Here is an 18,708-nt window from a genome sequence, read left to right on the forward strand (position 1 = left end):
TTTTTTTTTTTTGTAATGTTGATTTGAAGTGTCAAAGTGCATAGCAAGTGCAAGAAAAGTCACAAAGTTTCACACCTTTCTTATATTCAGTTTTAAAAATATTTTTTTGAAACTGAAAATTAAAATGTTACATTTTCTGGTTTAAAATGATCAAGTACTACAAGAGGGTTGAGTAAACTAAATAAACGGGAAAAAAGTAAGTAAATGTTACACAACACTTTCCCTATTCACTTTATTGCCACATCGATCTGGAGGAAAAGCAGATTATGAAAAAGAATAAAGAGGAAGTTAGAAACTAAACCTACTCAGAACAAACCTTGGCTGGAAAGGGAAGCTTCTTGTCCACTTCTTTGAGGACAGCCTCCACCTCACCCAGCTCAACACGATCCTCAACCTCCACCACCAACCGGCCGCATTTCACCAGTCACATAATGATCGAAGGCAACCTTCCAGCCACCCACACACTGGCCCAGGCCTTTACGAGTGATGGTACGGGGCCTTGATGCACCACACAGCAAACGTGATGGTGAGACGCATCATCTCCATGTGACCCAAGAGCAAATAACCTCCACCCAGAGCCTACAGACCTACTGCATTTACATTCGGTGACCTTTAATATGTACTAAATAAAGATACACTTTCTGTGTTACTTCAAAACACTGATCACAATCCAGTACTGTCCTTCACTGAACATATTTGTGCTTTCGGCCGGTCTCTGGATGTCATGCAGCTTCTGCATCTCCTTATTTGCTTGTTTTAACATAGGGTCCTTTTCGAGGAGCTTCAGTTTAGGCTAGTCTGGTAGAACCATGTCTGCATGAGAGAAAAACATAAATCACTCTAGTCTAGTGGCTGCACAATTCATCAAAAAATAAAACCAAAATGAGCTTTCTTAAAACTGAAATATGGCGCAACCGCTGTCTTAATATCTCTGCATATATTTATAAAATGAAATCACACTGAATTAAATATAAGCAATGAAATTAAGGCAGCCGTAAATATTAGTATTGTAATTTTAGTTCGATTATTAGTATTATATTGTTTTTCTTAAAATATATATATATATTTTTTTTTTGTAAAAAACTAAATATTATTTTAGTTAATATTGCTGTTACTAAATTAAAATATAAAAATACAAAAACTAAATAAAAAACAAACAAACAACTAAATTTCATTTTTTTTTCAGAAACAACAAGAATAAAAAATATTCTTATTCTTATTATTTTCTGTATTAATGGATTTTGCCCAAATTTTGAATTAACCCGGATTTTTTTATTTTATTTTATTTTTTTATTTCATTTTAAAGTGCATTTGCAATTTTTATTGGAAAAGTCAGGTTAGCGTTAATTTTATCCCCAAATCATGCAGCACTACACTCTTGATCTTGAGAACAAAGGAATCAGAAACTGCTCATGCGCTTTGTTGAAAGGGAATAAATAATACAAGACCAACAAGCATCAACTAATGAAATGTCATTACTGCTGAAGTCCTCAATCCTGCTGCCAAGACCTAAATAAAGGTTATCTGCTGTGGAAGAAAGTGATTTCAGCTAATTCATTCGAGTTTAGTGGGTGAAATATCACATTCGACAAATTATGACACTCTGTTTATTACAGATATGTAAAGTAAAGTTTAGTCTAAAATCAGTAATACTGCAGACTACGGTGGCTGAGAGAGCTCAGCGCACTGCAACTTCAGAAAAGACATGAAAGTAGAAAAAGCACCAGCAAATCATGAAAATATCTTCATCAATTTGACAACACATGTGCTGCAAATGCTCACAACACAACCAAATAAAGAAACACGCTGCACATAAAATTCTTTATCATCTGGGATCATCTGCTAGGGATGGGCGATACCACATATTTTGTTTTCGATACAATACTGATACTTTTAATGGCCAGTATTGTCGATAACGATACTGATACGATACTTCTAAACTGAACTTTTAGATTATGCATTCAATCATTATGAGTAAAATGGGTAATAATACCTACTTGCTCTGATGTCATGCTGACGCTCTGATGTCATGCTGACGTGTGCCAAAAAACTCTTGCGATGGCGAGGCAGCTGTGTCGGACTGAGCAGTCGAGCGCAGTTGCTCTCCACCGACTGCGCTGATCAAAAAAATGATGGGAATCGACTGACTGACGACACAGCTCCATGCTCATTGGCTGAGAATGTCAACTGATACATTTTCTCTTTATTCTAAGAATTAGATTACCCATTTATTTATTTATATTTACATGCCAACTAAACAAAACCAAAACACGCCTAGTGAAGTTTAGAATTAGGACATGCGTTTATTTTATTTTTCTTTTAATTAGAATTCTTCCTTGTAATTTTCACTTTATTCTATTGTATGTTTGTGTGAATTAATAAATCAATCAACTAAAAATATACATGCACACATACATATCTAAATAGACTGATTAGCCATTATGCCTCATCTTTGTGTGGTTTCATCCGAGAAGTGTCAGGGTCTGGCTTAAAACAAGGGAAGGGAAGAAATTCTGAAAAACGTTTGCTACAACAGTTTTGACTAGCATAGTTTGGAAAAAATACTATGGACGTGATCTGCACATGATGACAAAACAGTGGTATTTCGATTACATCCACTTCTTCTGCGATAAAAAACGCGAACGCGATCTCCTCCATTGCTGACGTTTCCGGGCGACAAAACAGCGATATTCAGAAAGTGTCCGACTTTAAAGGTCTTTTTTGACTGCTCCCCTTACTGCAGCCGCCTACTCTCGCCTAAATTTCAGGCCAGGCAAGGTGCATCTCAAACATGCCTAAAGATTCGTTTACTTCACTCCAGAATGAATCAGCCATTTGAACGAATCAAACGAATGAATAAATGACTCGATGACTTAATCATTAAGACATTTACCACCACCTACTTGCAGTTTTAGTTTATTATTTAGAGCATCATTTCATTAAAGAAATAATTTAATATTTTCAAAGTATTAAAGTTATAGTTCACCCAACCAAAAATGACAATTGTGTCATCATTTACTCACATGATCCAAAAGAGTATATGTAATCAATTTTATCAAAATATTTCTTACTAAACCTACTTTTTGTAATCTCTGTTTGATGCTTTGCACAACAATGACTTTAAATTATCTTTTCAGAGTACTTTCTCCAAATTTGATGTGCGATTAATTAGATTAATTAATCACCACATCATGTAATTAATTAGATTAAAAAAATCAATCGCTTACCAGCCCTATATATATATATATATATATATATATATACAATTTAAATTGTTCACAAAAATATATGCGTGGAAATGGCCTGAAGCCACACCCTCACGTCAATCAGAAACACCTGTCACATGATTACAGATAGCACGTCTCAGCAGTCAGTCGAGCTACATCAGGATTAACTTTAGCAAGTCCTCAGACTACAGTGTTAGTAGGTAATCTTCTTTATTAGCATCCATTGTGTTGGTAAATTTATGAAAAATGCTTTGTTCAGAATTTAGAGTGAAATCAGATGAATGATGGCTATCAATGTATATTATCCAAACAAGATTGGATTAATTAGGATTTTTAATGCCTTGAGAGAAATATCTTCTGCTCACCAAGGCTGCATTTATTTGATTAAAAAAAAGTAAAAACAGAGAGATATTATTACACTTTAAAATATGTTTGCTTTGTGAATATATTGTAAAATTATATTTATTCCTGTGATCAAAGCTGAAGACTTGTTGCTCAAGAAACATTTCTGATTTTTGTCTGCAATTTGAATCATACTTTTGTGGAAACGAAACGAAATGATTTCTGAAGGATCATAAGTCACTGAAGACTGGAGTGATGATGCTGAAAACTCTGTTTTGATCAAATGAATAAATTACATTTGACTATATATTTAGATAGAAAACAACTATTTTAAATTGTATTAATATTTCACAATATTACTGTTTGTAACGTATTTTTGATTAAATAAATTCAGCCTTGGTGAGCAAATCCTGATTCCAGACTTTTACAGATATATTTTTTGCATATTTATATTTCAGATCCCACATAATGTTGGAGTACTCCGACATGAGCCATAATCAAATACATTTGGATTTTCCATACTCATTTTCTGAGGACGGTCAACTGCGGCACAAAGTCACCTGTGAACCATACAGGTTCACCTTCAGACTTGATGACGTCCATGGAACCGAACAGGAACATCACAACCTCTGTCACTACATCACTCAGCACGTGTATGATCTCTTAGAGAGGAACTTTCACCTTATTAGGGTGCATCTCGAGGAGGACGGTTTTGTATTCATGAGTCCTGGGGCGCTGTATCATCCTGGGAGTCTTCTGATTCTGATTCAGGACTGGGGAACTGTGCGGAGCGGCGTGTGGAGCTGGAAGCTTTCAGCTCACGAGGGACTGGAGCGAGGCAGTCAGATCCCGTATCTTCGCTGGGCTGCGCTGGAGTCATGTGCCGTTATCATCATGAACCCTAACGAGGGTGGGAAAACTCTAGAGCATCACGTCCATCTGGTCTGGGAACGCTTAGTTTCCCGGAGCTCCGCTGAGCACATTTTTGTGGTCGCTCATGGCTATGGAGGCTTGGCTTTTGTGGATCTGCTTTGCTGTCAGCTTGAAGAGGTTCAGCGTCGTGTGACGGCTGTGGCTTTCTTGGATTCGTCTCACAACCTGTGGCATCAGCCGCTGGGAAAGGCTGGACGCGACTGGCTAAAATCCCACTCCAGGACTTGGATTCTCAGCACCAAACCCCTGAATCGCTCCGTCGGGTCTCTGAAGGCCGGCTGCCCGCAGATTTCTGCAGGTACTCAGTGTCACGACTCTGCACCCATCATCTGCATGGAGTCTGTTTTCCGCTTCTTCAGCAAGACCATCCAACCAAAAGCTACACCAACTCCATTTGAAATCATCACCAGGAGCAAGAGCCGTGCAAAGGACCAAAACAACAACTCAATATGATCACACAAATGGACTGACCTGAAGGATCTGTGAAATAAATAAAAGACTATGCATCAAAGTTAGAATTTCTGTCTGATTATTGTAAAAAAAAAAAAAAAAAAAACATAAGTAACACTACTGTATAATGTAAAAATGAATGTTTGCTGAAAATGAGCTCACTCTCAGGCCATCCAAAACGTAGAGGAGTTTGTTTCTTCATCAGATCTGGAGAAATGTAGCATTTCATCACTTGCTCACCAATGGATCTTCTGCAGTGAATGGGTGCCGTCAGAATAAGAGTCCAAAAACAGCTGATAAAAACATCACATCAATCCACAAGAAATCCAAATGACTCCAGTACATTTATTACCGTCTTATGAAGCCAAAAACTGCGTGTTTGTATAAAACTAGTACATCAATAAGACATTTTTAACTAAAATACTAGTATAATCCATAATAACGCTTCCTCCAGTCCAAGTCATCTGGTCTGAATCAGATGTGAAATTTGCACAGATCAAGCACCATTTACCAGGCCAAACGGTTTTAAACAAAAAGGTTAGCGGATTTTGAAATGAGAGGACAATTGGGGATATACTTTCTTACTGAAGGGAGCATAATTATGGAATATAGCATTTTAGCCAGAAGAAATGTCTTGATGGATTAGTTTTTTCCCAAACATGCAGCTTTTGACTTAAATATATGAATTGAGGGACTGGAGTGGTGTGGTTTATTTGTAGATTACTGTGATGTTTTTATCAGCTGTTTGGACTGATTATGACGGCACTCATTCACTGCAGAGGAACCACTGGTTAGCAAGTGATGCAATGGTACGTTTCTCTAAATCTGATGATCAAAAAGTAGTAAAATAGAAGTGGAAAAACTGTTTGAAATAGTTTAAAATAACCATCAGTGACATTAAACTAGAAGTGTACAATCAATATGCTTTACTTTGAAAACATCATACAAAAACTTCACAAAGGCAGAATAAATACATCATATATTGTCATTTCCACAGGAAACTCTACATCCTGACAAAGCTCACTTTAACTAGTCACTCTGTCAGAGGATGTGATTCTTGACTCTAATTTTGTTGGGTAAAACTCGATGCTAGATGTCATGGTACAGTAGATCATATTTGGGAATGTTTCTTGGGTCGATAGGGCTTTGGACGATCAGTTTTCCTCTCATGGCACCTCGATAGATCACTTCAATCAGATCCATGAAGTCCTGTTTGGTTTTGAAACTTCCCACAAACTTGGTATGATCTGGAGATCTGAATGGAAATAAACCAAAATCTGAGTGGAGTGATATGAACAACTTCAGGAAACAGCTAAAGAGGAAATTATGACTGCTAGAATGTATGTGACAGAATATGAAATCCCATGATAACTGTGAAATGTTATCAAATAAATAATCCGTCTAATGGATTAAATTAAATCAATCTTGTTTTAAAACACTTTGGAAACATCCGTTTCAGTAGAAGTTTTTTTTTAACTTCACACATAACCACATATCCTGTGTTTGTACCTTTTTGCAAAAACATCCTGTTTTCTTTTGACTCAGAGACGAATGATTAATAGTAAAATCAAATGAAAGTTATTTGAGCTTAAATTGAATGCAAACCTGAAAAAAACAGTGGCTCTTGTAAACACAAATAAACACAGAAAATTATGTCATATCTAATATAAATGGATAACATATGGAAGAAAAAGTAGAGCGAAATATGTATCAACACTCACCCATAGTCAACCTTCATGTGCTGTCCATTGAAGAAGAACACCGTTGAGGGAATGAAGCTGATGTCAAAGTATCTGGTGTAAACCGGCACCGTGTCCACATCCACCAGATAAATGCTGGCCATGTTACTCAGATCATGAGCCGTCTTTGACAGCTGTCAACAACACAAATACAACCACATTTTACCATATTCAACATATTTCAATGAAAGCTTAGACTTTTGTGTATGTTTTGAATTAAAGATCTAAAAAATAAACAATGCAGATTTATTTTCTTTGTTTATATTTACCAAGGGGTCAATATATATTTTATATATACATACATAAATATATGCCCATTAAAATTGTGACTTTTAAAGTATAATAACATTTATTAAATATCTACTAAACAGGCACATATACAAAAATATACTCACACACGCTATACACACACACACACACACATACACATATACATATATATATATATATATATATACAGGTGCATGTCAATAAATTAGAAGGTCGTGGAAAAGTTCATTTCAGTAATTCAACTCAAATTGTGAAACTTGTGTATTAAGTTCAATGCACACAGACTGAAGTAGTTTTAAGTCTTTTGTTCTTTTAATTGTGATAATTTTGGCTCACATTAAACAAAAACCTCAACAAATTAGAATACTTCATAAGACCAATTAAAAAAAAAATTTTAGTGAATTGTTGGCCTTCTGGAAAGTATGTTTATTTACTGTACATGTACTCAATACTTGGTAAGGGGAGATCAGTTTGTGGCACTGCTGAGGTGGCATGGAAGTCCAGGTTTATTTGACCGTGGCCTTCAGCTCATCTGCATTGTTTGGTCTTTTGTTTCTCATCTTCCTCTTTACAATACCCCATAGATTCTCTCTGGGGTTCAGGTCTGGTGAGTTTGCTGGCCAGTCTAGCACGCCAACACCATGGTCATTTAACAAACGTCTGCTGCTTTTGGTAGTGTGAGCACGTGCCAAATCCTGCTGGAAAATGAAGTCAGCATCTTCAAAAAGCTGGTCAGCAGAAGGAAGCATGAAGTGCTCCAAGATTTCTTGGTAAACGAAAAACACAATGGACCAACACCAGCAGATGACATTGCACCCCAAATCATCACAGACTGTGGAAACGTGACACTGGACTTCAAGCAACTTGGGCTATGAGCTTCTCCACCCTTCCTCCAGACTCTAGGACCTTGATTTCCAAATGAAATACAAATCTGCGGTTCTCGCGGTTGGTTGTGCATCTTTTTCTTCCACACTTTTTCCTTCCACTCAACTCTCTGTTAACATGCTTGGATACAGCACTCAGAGATCAGCCAGCTTCTTTGGCAATGAATGTTTGTGGCTTCCCCTCCTTGAGAAGGGTGTCAATGATTGTCTTCTGGACAACTGTCAGATCAGCAGTCTTCCCCATGATTGTGTAGACTAGTGAACCAAACTGAGAGACCATTTTGAAGGCTCAGGAAACCTTTGCAGGTGTTTTGAGTTGATTAGCTGATTGGCATATCACCACATTCTGATTTATTGAGATTGAATTGTTGGGTTTTTGTTAAATGTGAGCCAAAATCTTCACAATTAAAAGAACTAAAGACTTAAACTACTTCAGTCTGTGTGCACTGAATTTATTTAATACATGAGTTTCACAATTTGAGTTGAATTACTGACACGACATTATAATTTATTGAGATGCACCTGTAGGTCGTGGGTTCAATTCCCAGAGAACACACATAATGATACATTTAAAAAAAAAAAATTGTACAACCTGAATGCACTGTAAGTCGCTTTGGTTAAAAGCGTCTGTTAAATGCATAAATGTAAGTATACATTTAAATATATAATAGATATTTAAATATATTATCTTTATATAAGTTGCACTGAGTTAATACAGCTGGGAAACAACTAAAACTGTTTCCTCCTTCATTTCAGGCTGCAAAGCAACAAAATGTGATTATTTTAAAAGGGGATGGTTCTTTTCTATACCCACTGCATCTATTAAATATGAAAATAGTGTATTATATACATGAGGACTTCAAACGGAAAAAAAAAGTTCATCTGAGATTTTCATGTCATTTTTATAAATTAACATTTTAAATAAAGTTTACAAATTAAGCTTAAAGCTTACACACATATGTAAATATAACAAATTATACAGTGAGATATATATACACTAAATATATTAAACCTTATATTTGTGTGAGAGAATGCAAGTTAAGTACATGTCTGTCAAATACGCATATATGAAAATATAAAAAGTGATATAGAGCCAACAGAAAACATATACCAATTAATAATAATTGTTAGTAAATATGGGGATCATCATAACTCACAATCTCGTCCAGCTGTAGACACACCGAGTCTTCATCTCTGCCGAATCGCAGAACTAACACCTTCTCAGCGACCGATTTAATTGCGTCATCAATGTCTTTTTTACACGACAGTTTAGGAAGAAATAAACTCATGGTGATTTAAATGAATTCAGCCAGAATTAGACAAAATGAACTCAACATCAGGAGTGCACGCTTGGACTCCACCGGATGTTTACTGGAGTGTGGCGCGCTGCTGTGTGTGAGCTGACTAGAAACGCCATCAATAGTTCCCACACTGTGTACACAACTCAACATAAATATTTTACTCCTGTTAGTGATAGTACGTATTCTAATATTTTAAATTACATTAACAAATATTAGCACATTTTAAAAATATTCAATTAAGTTACAGACAGCTCTTTTAATAAACGACTGCAGCTTTCCTCACGGTCAGCTTTTATTGTTGCACACCGACATCCACATGACAGCAGGCAGCGTGTGTCCTTTTGAGGGTACAGTGACTTCTGAGTGAAGATATAGAAATACATCTGACATGGTATGTTGATGTTACTTGTAATGTGTTTGAATGCGATGACAGATGTAGAGGAGACTGGGGCTAATTATCACAGTTATGTTATCTCTGTGACCACTGGTCCTGTGTTCCAGTCCTGGGGACTTGCTGCTTGCACATTTTGCATGTCTCCCTTATATAATACACCCGATTCAGTTCAGAGCTCTGTGAACTGAACTGATTTTGTCAGATAAGAGAGAAATACAAAATGTGCAAGCAGTTAGTCCCCCACAACCTCTGTTAGGTATCTGAACATCGTTGCAGACCAAGTGCACTCATTCATGGCAACTGTGTTCCTCGCCAGTGATGGCCATTACCAATAGTATAATGTGCCATGCCACACTTCCAGATCATCAAGGAGTGGTTTGAGGAACATGATGGTGAATTTCTGTTAATGACTTAGCCTCCAAATTCACCTGATGCGAACTGGAGGACCTGCTGTTGATATTACAGTACCAGAGGTACTACAGGTTATAAAAGCTGCCATGCCGCAACATGCAGTGGAAAAGCACTACTAGATACAGTAGTTGGTCATAATGTATTGACTCATCAGTGTGTGTGTGTGTGTGTGTGTGTATAGATAGATAGATCATATAAACATTTATATAAATTGTCCATTTAAAAAAATCATTTGAAAGTATAAAACTATAATAAAAAACATTATATACCACTTGTAAATTGTGAAAAATTAAGCATACAGCTATTTAAGAAATATAATTTTTAACCCACGCTGAGAAATATTGACTGCAGTAAGAGTGTGACTAACTAGTCCAGTATCGTAACTCAATCATGGCCCTGCTGTTTGTTGTTTTGTAGGTGATCCAGACATTATTGTGATGTTGTAGGTGTTGAAGTGCAGTGATGATGTTCCTGCGCTCGTGTTCACTGGCCGTGAGATGCAGCTGCTTCAGAAAGCCACACATCACAGTCAGGCCCTTCAGCTCCAGCTGGACCGCCAGGAAAGACGCCGCAGAAAACGCTCTCAATTTGGATGTGTGGAAGTCAGTGATGAGATCTCAAGCGCTGCAGGAGGAGAGCAAAAGCCTGAATCAGTCAACGCTGGAAGCCAACCGTGAGCTGGTGGAGATGTGGCATCAGGCGGGGAAGTTCGTTCCCAAGAACATCACAGACGAGCAGCTGGAAGCTCTCGCTGAACTGACCACAAAGTCTGCCAAGAAGAAGTTCCTGAAGTTTCTTGCGATTAAGGAGTCATACAAGATCTCCAAGAAGGAGAAACAGGAGAGGAAGAAATCTGAGAGTGAAGCGGACGAGGTATTCAATCCAAAAGAACCCAAGAACAGCTTCCTGCTGAAGTTGTGGAGCAGATCCATGGATTGCCTTCACGGCTGGCGAGTGGCGCAGGCCATGCGCTTCGGCCAGCCGCTGGTGTATGACATGAGCTACGACCAGCACATGAGCCGCAGAGAGATGGAGAACACCATTGCGCAGCTGATAGAGAGCGAAGGCTGGAACCGCCGCGCCGCAGACCCGTTCCACCTGCACTTCTGCGGCCTGCAGCTGGACGGCGCATACCACCGTGAGCTCCTCAAACGCTACGGAGCGCACACATGGGACCAGCTGCTGATCACAGCCACTGAGCACAGACATGTGGAGCTGTTTCCTCAGCAGGACCTGGTGTACCTGACAGCCGATTCTCCGAACGTCCTGCACACGTTTGATCACAGTAAGGTGTACATCATCGGTGCCATGGTGGATCGCTCCATTCACTCGGGCGTTTCTCTGGCCAACGCCAAACGCCTCAAACTGGCCACGGCACGACTCCCACTGGATGAGTATCTGGACTGGGACTGTGGAGCTAAGAATCTGACCCTGGATCAGATGATCCGCATCCTGAGCACGCTGAAGGACACGGGAAGCTGGCAGAAGGCGCTGGAGTTTGTGCCCAAGAGGAAACACAGTGGCTTCCACCAGCAGAGCAGAGGAGTCACAAGAACCACAAAGAGTCGCTTCATCCAGAACGATTCATTAGAGATCCCTGCTCTAGTTCAGAGCCACAGTAAGAACAAAACAGATGGACACACAAAAAAACAAGAAACAAAAAAAATCGGAAAAAGATTGTGATTAATATTGTATTTTTTTATACTTACTGTAACTCATTATACTCCTCAATAAAAATGATTTCACATGACTGTTTAAGACGACTGAAATGGGATTTTCTTGTAAAATGTACATATTCACACTAAATTCTCATTCAGGCCTGATTTATGACCATTAGGATTTCTACATTATTTTGACAGTTAAACACATTTTTAATCACATTTGCAGAAAACAGCATTTCATTCTCGTAATACAGTGATTATAATACAGCATAAACAAATATAACCATGATTTAGAAATAGTTCTCAAGAGAGTGTGTCTTGAAAATATTGCCACAGTGAGAGAAGAAAAAAAACAGGATTTATTTTCTTTAAGTAACTTATTTCCATTTTCTTTCATTTTGGGCCACAGACAGAGCTGGAAAGTTCTGTTCAGGGTTTCATGAAATTAATGATATTTTATGATGTTTCAGCTCTGGCTATGAAGTTTTACCATTTCAAACTGGTAAGGAAAGTGAAAATGATCTTTCTTCTGGTTTCATTTAAAAGTCACTGCATTAAAAATAAAATGTTTTACTAGTACAATGGGGGAAAACAAGAAAAGAAAAAGGTTTCACTCCAAACTGTTTATTTTTTGTAATTTAAGAAAGAGATAATATTCTCGAAATGCTTTAAAAACAGTCCAGGAAAACACTTAAATGTCTGCTTAGAGAATATTGATGAAAATACAGTGTAAATACAGACATCATACAGCAGCAGCATCTTTCACTGCATCATATAAATAAAGCTCATCCCTCTCACTGTCTGTTTTTACTGAACAAAAGCCATAAACATCTACATCAGCAGTTCATCATTTACTCATCCTCATGCTGTTTCACACACGTGCTTCATTTCAGATGTGGAATACATGTTATACTTTCAAGCTTCTTTTTGACATTTTGGACATTTGGATTTACCTTCACTGAATCTTAAAACATTTCTAATTGTTCATATCTTGTATTCCAATTTCTTCTAAACTGGATTATTATTTTCTTATGAATTAATTTCTAATGTATTTATTTCTCATTATTAATGCATTTCCTATGAATGAATTACCAATGATTAATTTCTTATTCTAATCTCTTATTAATTTAATTATTGTTTTAATGATCTCTAATTTCATGCAGGTGTGAAACAGGAGGAGGGTGAATAACCGATGATAGATATCCTCCGTCAAATCAATCTGTCCAGTCTAAGAAACCTCAAACACGTGTGCGGCACCATCCTCCACATCGGAGCCGGACATTTAAACACAGGAAATCACATACGGAGACGATCAGTGAGATCATCTGTGAGGATCAAAGCTTCAGCACTGCATCTGCTGCTGAGTTTGTGGGATTTTTCTTTGGTTTTTTCATGAGCGTCATAATACTGCCTGAAGGTTGAGGTGATGTTCTAGAGCACGATCAGCTCTCCGTTACAGCGCTCGCAGCAGTTGAAGGTGATGTTCTCGTAGCGTGTGTATGGGTGGAAGCGGCCGATGCTCTTCTTACTGGGCAGGAACGGGGAATGAACAGATTCAGACATGGACGGGTCGGGCTCCGTCTCAGTGCAGGATATGGGGTCTAAACTCCGCAGCACCTGAAGACGAACCATAAAAGATTTTCAATGGCCAAAACAAGCTTCTGTAATGATTAAAATCATTTATCTAATACTTTAATACCTAATTATTCATTTCTTATTACTGTATTTTCTTAAACTAATTTCTTCTTATTATTAATCTAATCATTTATTTAATTGTTAGACTGTTTTAGTACAATAATCTAATTTCTTAATTTCTCAATCAAATTAGTGATTTCTAATTATTCTAATTTCTAATTATTTAATATTAAATCAGTTTCTTATTAATCAATTTTTGTAATGATTAATTTCTTTTTTAAATCCAATTCATTTCTTGTTTTTAATTCATTTATTTCGAATGAATTCATCATCTTAAGAAGAATCTGAGAGAAAGAATGCACCTTCTCAGCCATCTTCTCGGCTGGTGTGTTGCAGAGCTCTGATCTCGGGCTATTATTCTTCACAGCGCCGCTGCCGCTGCTGCTGCCGCTGCCGCCCATGTTTCCCAGCAGGTGAGAGTTGATGGCATCTGCGAGCTTGTGATTGGCTGTGGCCAGTTCTCCTGTGCTGAGTGGCTGAGCACTGGGATAATACGTCTGCTGCCGACCCCACTGCAGAGACACCAGCAGCTGCTCCAGAGACCTGCACATCACATGCAAAACATTACAACTCCAGCCACACAAATCATAGGGGAATGAACTTGTGAAGTTGCATTTGCATTACTTTGTCAGCTTAAAGAAACCCTCAGATTCATCACTAGTAAGATTTTTATATTGATTTAAACAAAGTAGCTATTTAAGTATGATCAACATTTTACAACATAAAATGTATACAACATTTTATACTTAAAATCATGGTGAAAATGTATTTGTTTTCTGCCTGTTGACAGTATTTTCTGTGATAAAAATAAAAATCCCAAATTCCCTCTGGAAGAACCTTTAATCCTAATATGTAGACAGATTTAAACCAGAATTATAAACAACAACATATTGGGTTTTTTTTTATGCCTATAATGTTTTTATTACTTTATTCAGTTTTACTTATTTTAGTACTTTGTTAGAAATACTGCCTGGCAAATAACTAAAATAACAACATTTTCATACTTTATTTCAGTCAGGAGATGTTTCGAATGGTTTTTGGAGGTGGGCTGAGTGAAATGCCGTCACCTGTGTGTGTGCATCATGTCCCGGGAGAACTCGTCTCGTTCTCGCAGCAGATCCTGAATGGCACACTGAGCGTCTCTGGTCTGCCGCTGCAGAGCTGCTCTGGCATTGGTCAGTTCCTCTGCCATCACACTACAGGAGCAAACACACATGCATCACCCCCTTCACATGAAATACAAACTCGAGTATATTTTCTTCCCATATGTGTTCTTCATAATTCTTTAGCTGGGAGCTAATTATGTATGCATATAAAAACATGAAAATATGATAAAAACAGTCATGTTAAAAACAACACTGTAAAAGTAATTATTATCAAATTTAAGCAGAATGTTTTGTAGCGTATCCCATGTTTCTGATTTAAGTCTCACCGGCTGGCGAGGAACTTGCTCCTCCAGACGTCACACTGAATGCTCCTGCGCTCCAGCTGCTCGGCCGTGTGTGACAGGCTCCGTCCCAACGCCTCGTTCTCCAGGATCAAGTGGTTGTTCTCTCGTGCGAGACGCTCAAAGTGATACTGCAGATCATCGCCTACAGATGCCACCAGCAGCTTCTTCAGCTCACGGTTCACCTGAGAACACGTTACACCAGATTAAACCAGACCAGACCAACATATGCGTTTTCATTACAACATGCACAATGATTAAATACATCAAAGACATTTATAATATTACAAAAGATTTCAATTTTAAATAAAGTGCTGGTCTTTAGAACTTTCTATTCATCAGAGTCCTAAAAAATCAAATGTAGCACGGTTTCCACAAAAATATGAAGCAGCACAACTGATGATAACTGATAACAGGAATAAATTACATTTTACAATATATTAGAATTTTTTTTTTTTACTATAATAATATTTTACAATATTACTTGCAGCCTTGGTAAGCAGAAGAGCCTTCTTTCAGAAACATTAAAACCAATCCTAACCAACACAAGAAACAGGATCTCCTTCACACGAAATCAAACTAATGCATCCACTGTGTACACAGGCAGAATTGTATGTGACCAACCTAAAGCCATTCTGTATTGATTATCACACAGTATAAGTGAGTGTCGCACCTCCGTCTGGACCCTGAGCTGGTTGGACAGCCCCTCTTTGTCCTGCAGCAGACGGCGCTCTGAGTTCTGCAGTTTTTCCAGTGCGCTCCTGTAGTCCAGTGGCTCTGAGGAGGGTGATGGTGGACGCTCATCCCTATGCTGAGGGGATCCTCTGTCCTCAGCCAGAAGCCCCACATGAGCGCTCCGGCTGATAGCGGCCCGGGGAACCACGATCCTCACCGCCTCCACCTCGATACATGCGTCTCTGCTCACCTTCCCCAGGTGCAAGACTCCTGGTGACTGCACCGCTGCTGGCACCGCTCTTGGACTGTGCTTCGGTGTAGCCATCTTCAGGAGCGGAGCCTCTGCGGACAGCTCGGGGGCCACTGGAGGCTTGTCCGTCTCCATGCCATCACCAGGGCCACGGACCGCCACCACAGACACATCTGAGACAGAAGACGTCACAGAGATTTACTGTAATCTGATGTGTGTGATGTTCAGACTGAAGTCACTGAACTGTATATCAGCATATGGCAGACGGATGAACTCACCTTTGATGATCACTTCAGTAGACATGACTGCAGTCAGGGGCCCTTATTATCTCCAGTCAAGATCACACAGGTACCGCACACTGTGTCAGAATCACATTTTAATTAACAAATGTTATATTTCATGAAAATCCTATAGTTATTTTTTTTTTTGTATAAAAAAATTATAATGCAACAGAGGAACCCTGCACAGGGAAATAACATTTTAATAAATTTTATAAAAATTATTTTATATAATACAATTTAAATGTAGAAAAATGCTGCAACAGTCTAGATGACTCATGCATAGAAAAATAACATTAAATATATATATATATATATATATTTTACATTTTATGCAAATGTATACACCGTTTCAGATTTTTTTTTAATTAAAAGTTTGATGCAACAGTCTATATAACTCCTGTACAATTTATTTATAGAAATTATATTTTCTACACAATTTATATTTGGATTATATTAAAATGATATTTCAATTCAATAAGGCAAAAGTCTAGATACTCTTGTACAGAAAAATATTTTAATAAACATTTTATAATTTATGCTAATTGCTTTACAATTTTTTTATTATTAAAATCTTATGATGCAACAGTCTAGATGCTAACACATGCTAAAATTGTATACATTTTTTATGAAATTCCAAGATGCAACAGCATTAACACACTGACTATTTTATTACTATTAGCTTACTAGTGTTAGACAACTTCTGAGGAGTTTGAATAAAAATGTGACTGTAACAAATCTACAGACTAGTAAAAACAAATTAGCTTCGTTTAATCAGCATTATTTAAGTTAAGCTAGTTTATTGTCCTGACTGGATCAAACCTGATGAGCTCAAGTATATTATACAACATGAGCGAAGTCGATCTATCAAGGCCATGATGTAAAGATGTTTACGTTAATCAACAAGACTAACGTTAGTTAACTTACCCGCGGAATGAAAAGACGTCTATGCACAGAAATATAGAGACTGTTTCTCAAAACATAAGCACGTGCTGATAAACAGAGGTTCGACCTTTGCGCTGTTTATCTGTCTTTGTTTATCTGTTTGTGGCTGGTTTGAGTAACACAGCAAACACTTGCTTCTAGAAAATAAAACCTACGATATCATGTAAAATTTTAAATCTCACAAAATAACGACGATGGTAATGAACTTACTAAAGGATAAATAATATTTTTTTTATAATGAATTTTGCCACGTACCTCAGAGCGTCGAGCTCACAGGCTCAATGGTGAAACCGGAAGCAGCTGGTCGCGGCGGACAGTGTTGCCAGATTGCAAGGACTGACGATTTCCATATTGTCAATGTAAATAAGTAAATAAGTCGATTTAAATTCAAAAAGTTCCTTAGATAAGTGATCGGAATAAGCAACGTAATTCGCAGGTATTTTCACACTCGTTCATGCAAACAACAGGACAGTCAGAACCAGAACTAGAGAAAGTCTAGTGAAGTAACTTACATTTGGTAGAATATTACACAGTAACGTTACTTGTCTCATATTCAGTTTGCTCTGATTTTAGAGTTACAATGATATTCGAGCCTTCAGGTTCACTCTTGCATAATGCTCTCCTGCATAGGCGCCGATACCGTGGGTGCTCCGGGGCTCGAGCACCCACGGAAAATACCGAGCACCCACGGAAAATGAGCACCCACGTGTGCCAGTGCCAGACTGCCAGTAGGCTACATTTATTTAAAATTAAACATTGCAGTTGGCGCTATGAAGCGTCTGCCACACTGTGATTGGTTATGTTGTTGTCAGTGACAGTGACATAACCAGTCGCATGCATATTCCATATCCTATCCACCAATCACAGCGTTTCTGAAAACGTCCCATCCCCCACTATACAGTGCCGTGCGAGTATGTAATCATTTACTGCTTTCCGTAATCACTAATCATTAATCAAACTAAAATGGACAGATTTGTTATTAAAAAAAACTGCACTGAAGATTTCGGTTTATTTTCTACATTTTGCTTTGGTTAGATTAGGTTTAGATTAAGGATTGTTTTCTTATATTTTGTTCTTTCCTTTGGCGCCGCTTTCGTTTTTTTCCCCATTTTATTTTTTGTTTGTTTACATTTTCACCTTGTACATACACATAGCGCACATTATTATTGTTATTTTACTGGATCTAGTGGCTTTGGCTTTTTGTGAATAAACGTCCAGTATTTTTTCTCTTTCAAAGTTTTGTCTGTCATGTTCTTCCACCTCATTTCATACCCAGCAGTACGTTAATATGTAAATGTTACGGTACATTCCCTAGACTCCTTAAAGTTCGTAACAGGGTTTAAATGGGAACATTTTTCTGCTCAAGTATAGGCCTATATACGGTTTAAAAGAGGAAATACTAATGGACACAAAAGTAGCCTACTTTTGGACAGAATACGAGTTCTTTGTTAAATACATAAAATAAAAAAATATTTTTTTAGCCTATATGAATAATGGATTAGAAACCTCAAAGAAAAGCCATGCCACTATCAAAAGAAACCTCGAAACATAAATGAGGTAGACATTCCCAGAAACTCATCATTTTAGTCGCAACAATCGGTTAATGGAAACGCTGTCCTTTCGCAATAGTTTTTTAATCAATATTTACAAAACATTAATTTCCCAAGAAGCTGAACGCATTAGCGGTTACGTGTCAGTTAAACTTTTCATCTCCAATCCTGTTTGTATTTTTGAGAAGTGACGCTGTTGTGTTTGTTTGTATCGGCCGCTGTCCATTAGCCTAAGGTTCTGAAATGCAATATTTTT

General features: G+C 37.7%; 5 protein-coding genes across 9 annotated transcripts; 2 read left to right on the plus strand and 3 right to left on the minus strand.

Moving 5' to 3' along the window:
• Window positions 1-227: 227 nt before the first annotated feature.
• mrpl16 (mitochondrial ribosomal protein L16) lies at window positions 228-811 on the minus strand. The gene is given in 5 exon segments (XM_059552049.1): window positions 228-248; window positions 317-422; window positions 424-489; window positions 491-579; window positions 659-811. Coding segments are annotated over 5 exon segments (435 nt in total).
• Window positions 812-3,327: 2,516 nt separating this feature from the next.
• si:ch73-41e3.7 (uncharacterized protein LOC572312 homolog) lies at window positions 3,328-5,013 on the plus strand. Of its 3 annotated transcripts, none has more exons than XM_059552280.1 (2): window positions 3,328-3,423; window positions 4,028-5,013. In XM_059552280.1, exon 2 carries the CDS (start codon window positions 4,038-4,040, stop codon window positions 4,953-4,955), a length of 918 nt encoding a protein of 305 aa, XP_059408263.1. In that variant the 5' UTR covers window positions 3,328-3,423; window positions 4,028-4,037; the 3' UTR covers window positions 4,956-5,013. The 3 variants fall into 3 exon arrangements, with proteins under 3 accessions (XP_059408263.1, XP_059408265.1, XP_059408264.1); XM_059552282.1 differs by having other exon boundaries at window positions 3,393-3,427; XM_059552281.1 differs by having other exon boundaries at window positions 3,395-3,458.
• An 842-nt stretch (window positions 5,014-5,855) lies between these two features.
• Window positions 5,856-9,269, minus strand: txnl4b (thioredoxin-like 4B). Its single transcript, XM_059552283.1, has 3 exons — window positions 9,003-9,269; window positions 6,674-6,825; window positions 5,856-6,207 (listed from the first exon to the last, which is right to left on the minus strand). Exons 1-3 carry the CDS (start codon window positions 9,132-9,134, stop codon window positions 6,042-6,044), a joined length of 450 nt encoding a protein of 149 aa, XP_059408266.1. The 5' UTR covers window positions 9,135-9,269; the 3' UTR covers window positions 5,856-6,041.
• A 121-nt stretch (window positions 9,270-9,390) lies between these two features.
• On the plus strand, window positions 9,391-11,694 carry trmt10c (tRNA methyltransferase 10C, mitochondrial RNase P subunit). Of its 2 annotated transcripts, XM_059552279.1 has the most exons (3): window positions 9,432-9,537; window positions 9,902-10,013; window positions 10,369-11,694. In XM_059552279.1, exon 3 carries the CDS (start codon window positions 10,414-10,416, stop codon window positions 11,632-11,634), a length of 1,221 nt encoding a protein of 406 aa, XP_059408262.1. In that variant the 5' UTR covers window positions 9,432-9,537; window positions 9,902-10,013; window positions 10,369-10,413; the 3' UTR covers window positions 11,635-11,694. The 2 variants fall into 2 exon arrangements, with proteins under 2 accessions (XP_059408261.1, XP_059408262.1); XM_059552278.1 differs by lacking the exon at window positions 9,902-10,013 and having other exon boundaries at window positions 9,391-9,537.
• A 740-nt stretch (window positions 11,695-12,434) lies between these two features.
• On the minus strand, window positions 12,435-17,317 carry blzf1 (basic leucine zipper nuclear factor 1). Of its 2 annotated transcripts, none has more exons than XM_059552285.1 (7): window positions 17,158-17,317; window positions 15,958-16,037; window positions 15,428-15,852; window positions 14,740-14,939; window positions 14,375-14,503; window positions 13,610-13,850; window positions 12,435-13,229 (listed from the first exon to the last, which is right to left on the minus strand). In XM_059552285.1, exons 2-7 carry the CDS (start codon window positions 15,980-15,982, stop codon window positions 13,044-13,046), a joined length of 1,206 nt encoding a protein of 401 aa, XP_059408268.1. In that variant the 5' UTR covers window positions 15,983-16,037; window positions 17,158-17,317; the 3' UTR covers window positions 12,435-13,043. The 2 variants fall into 2 exon arrangements, with proteins under 2 accessions (XP_059408268.1, XP_059408269.1); XM_059552286.1 differs by lacking the exon at window positions 17,158-17,317 and adding an exon at window positions 16,885-16,942.
• Between the last annotated feature and the right edge of the window lie 1,391 nt (window positions 17,318-18,708).

This window comes from Carassius carassius, chromosome 6 (assembly GCF_963082965.1).
Source record: "Carassius carassius chromosome 6, fCarCar2.1, whole genome shotgun sequence".
In the NCBI taxonomy this organism is placed as follows: domain Eukaryota; kingdom Metazoa; phylum Chordata; class Actinopteri; order Cypriniformes; family Cyprinidae; genus Carassius; species Carassius carassius.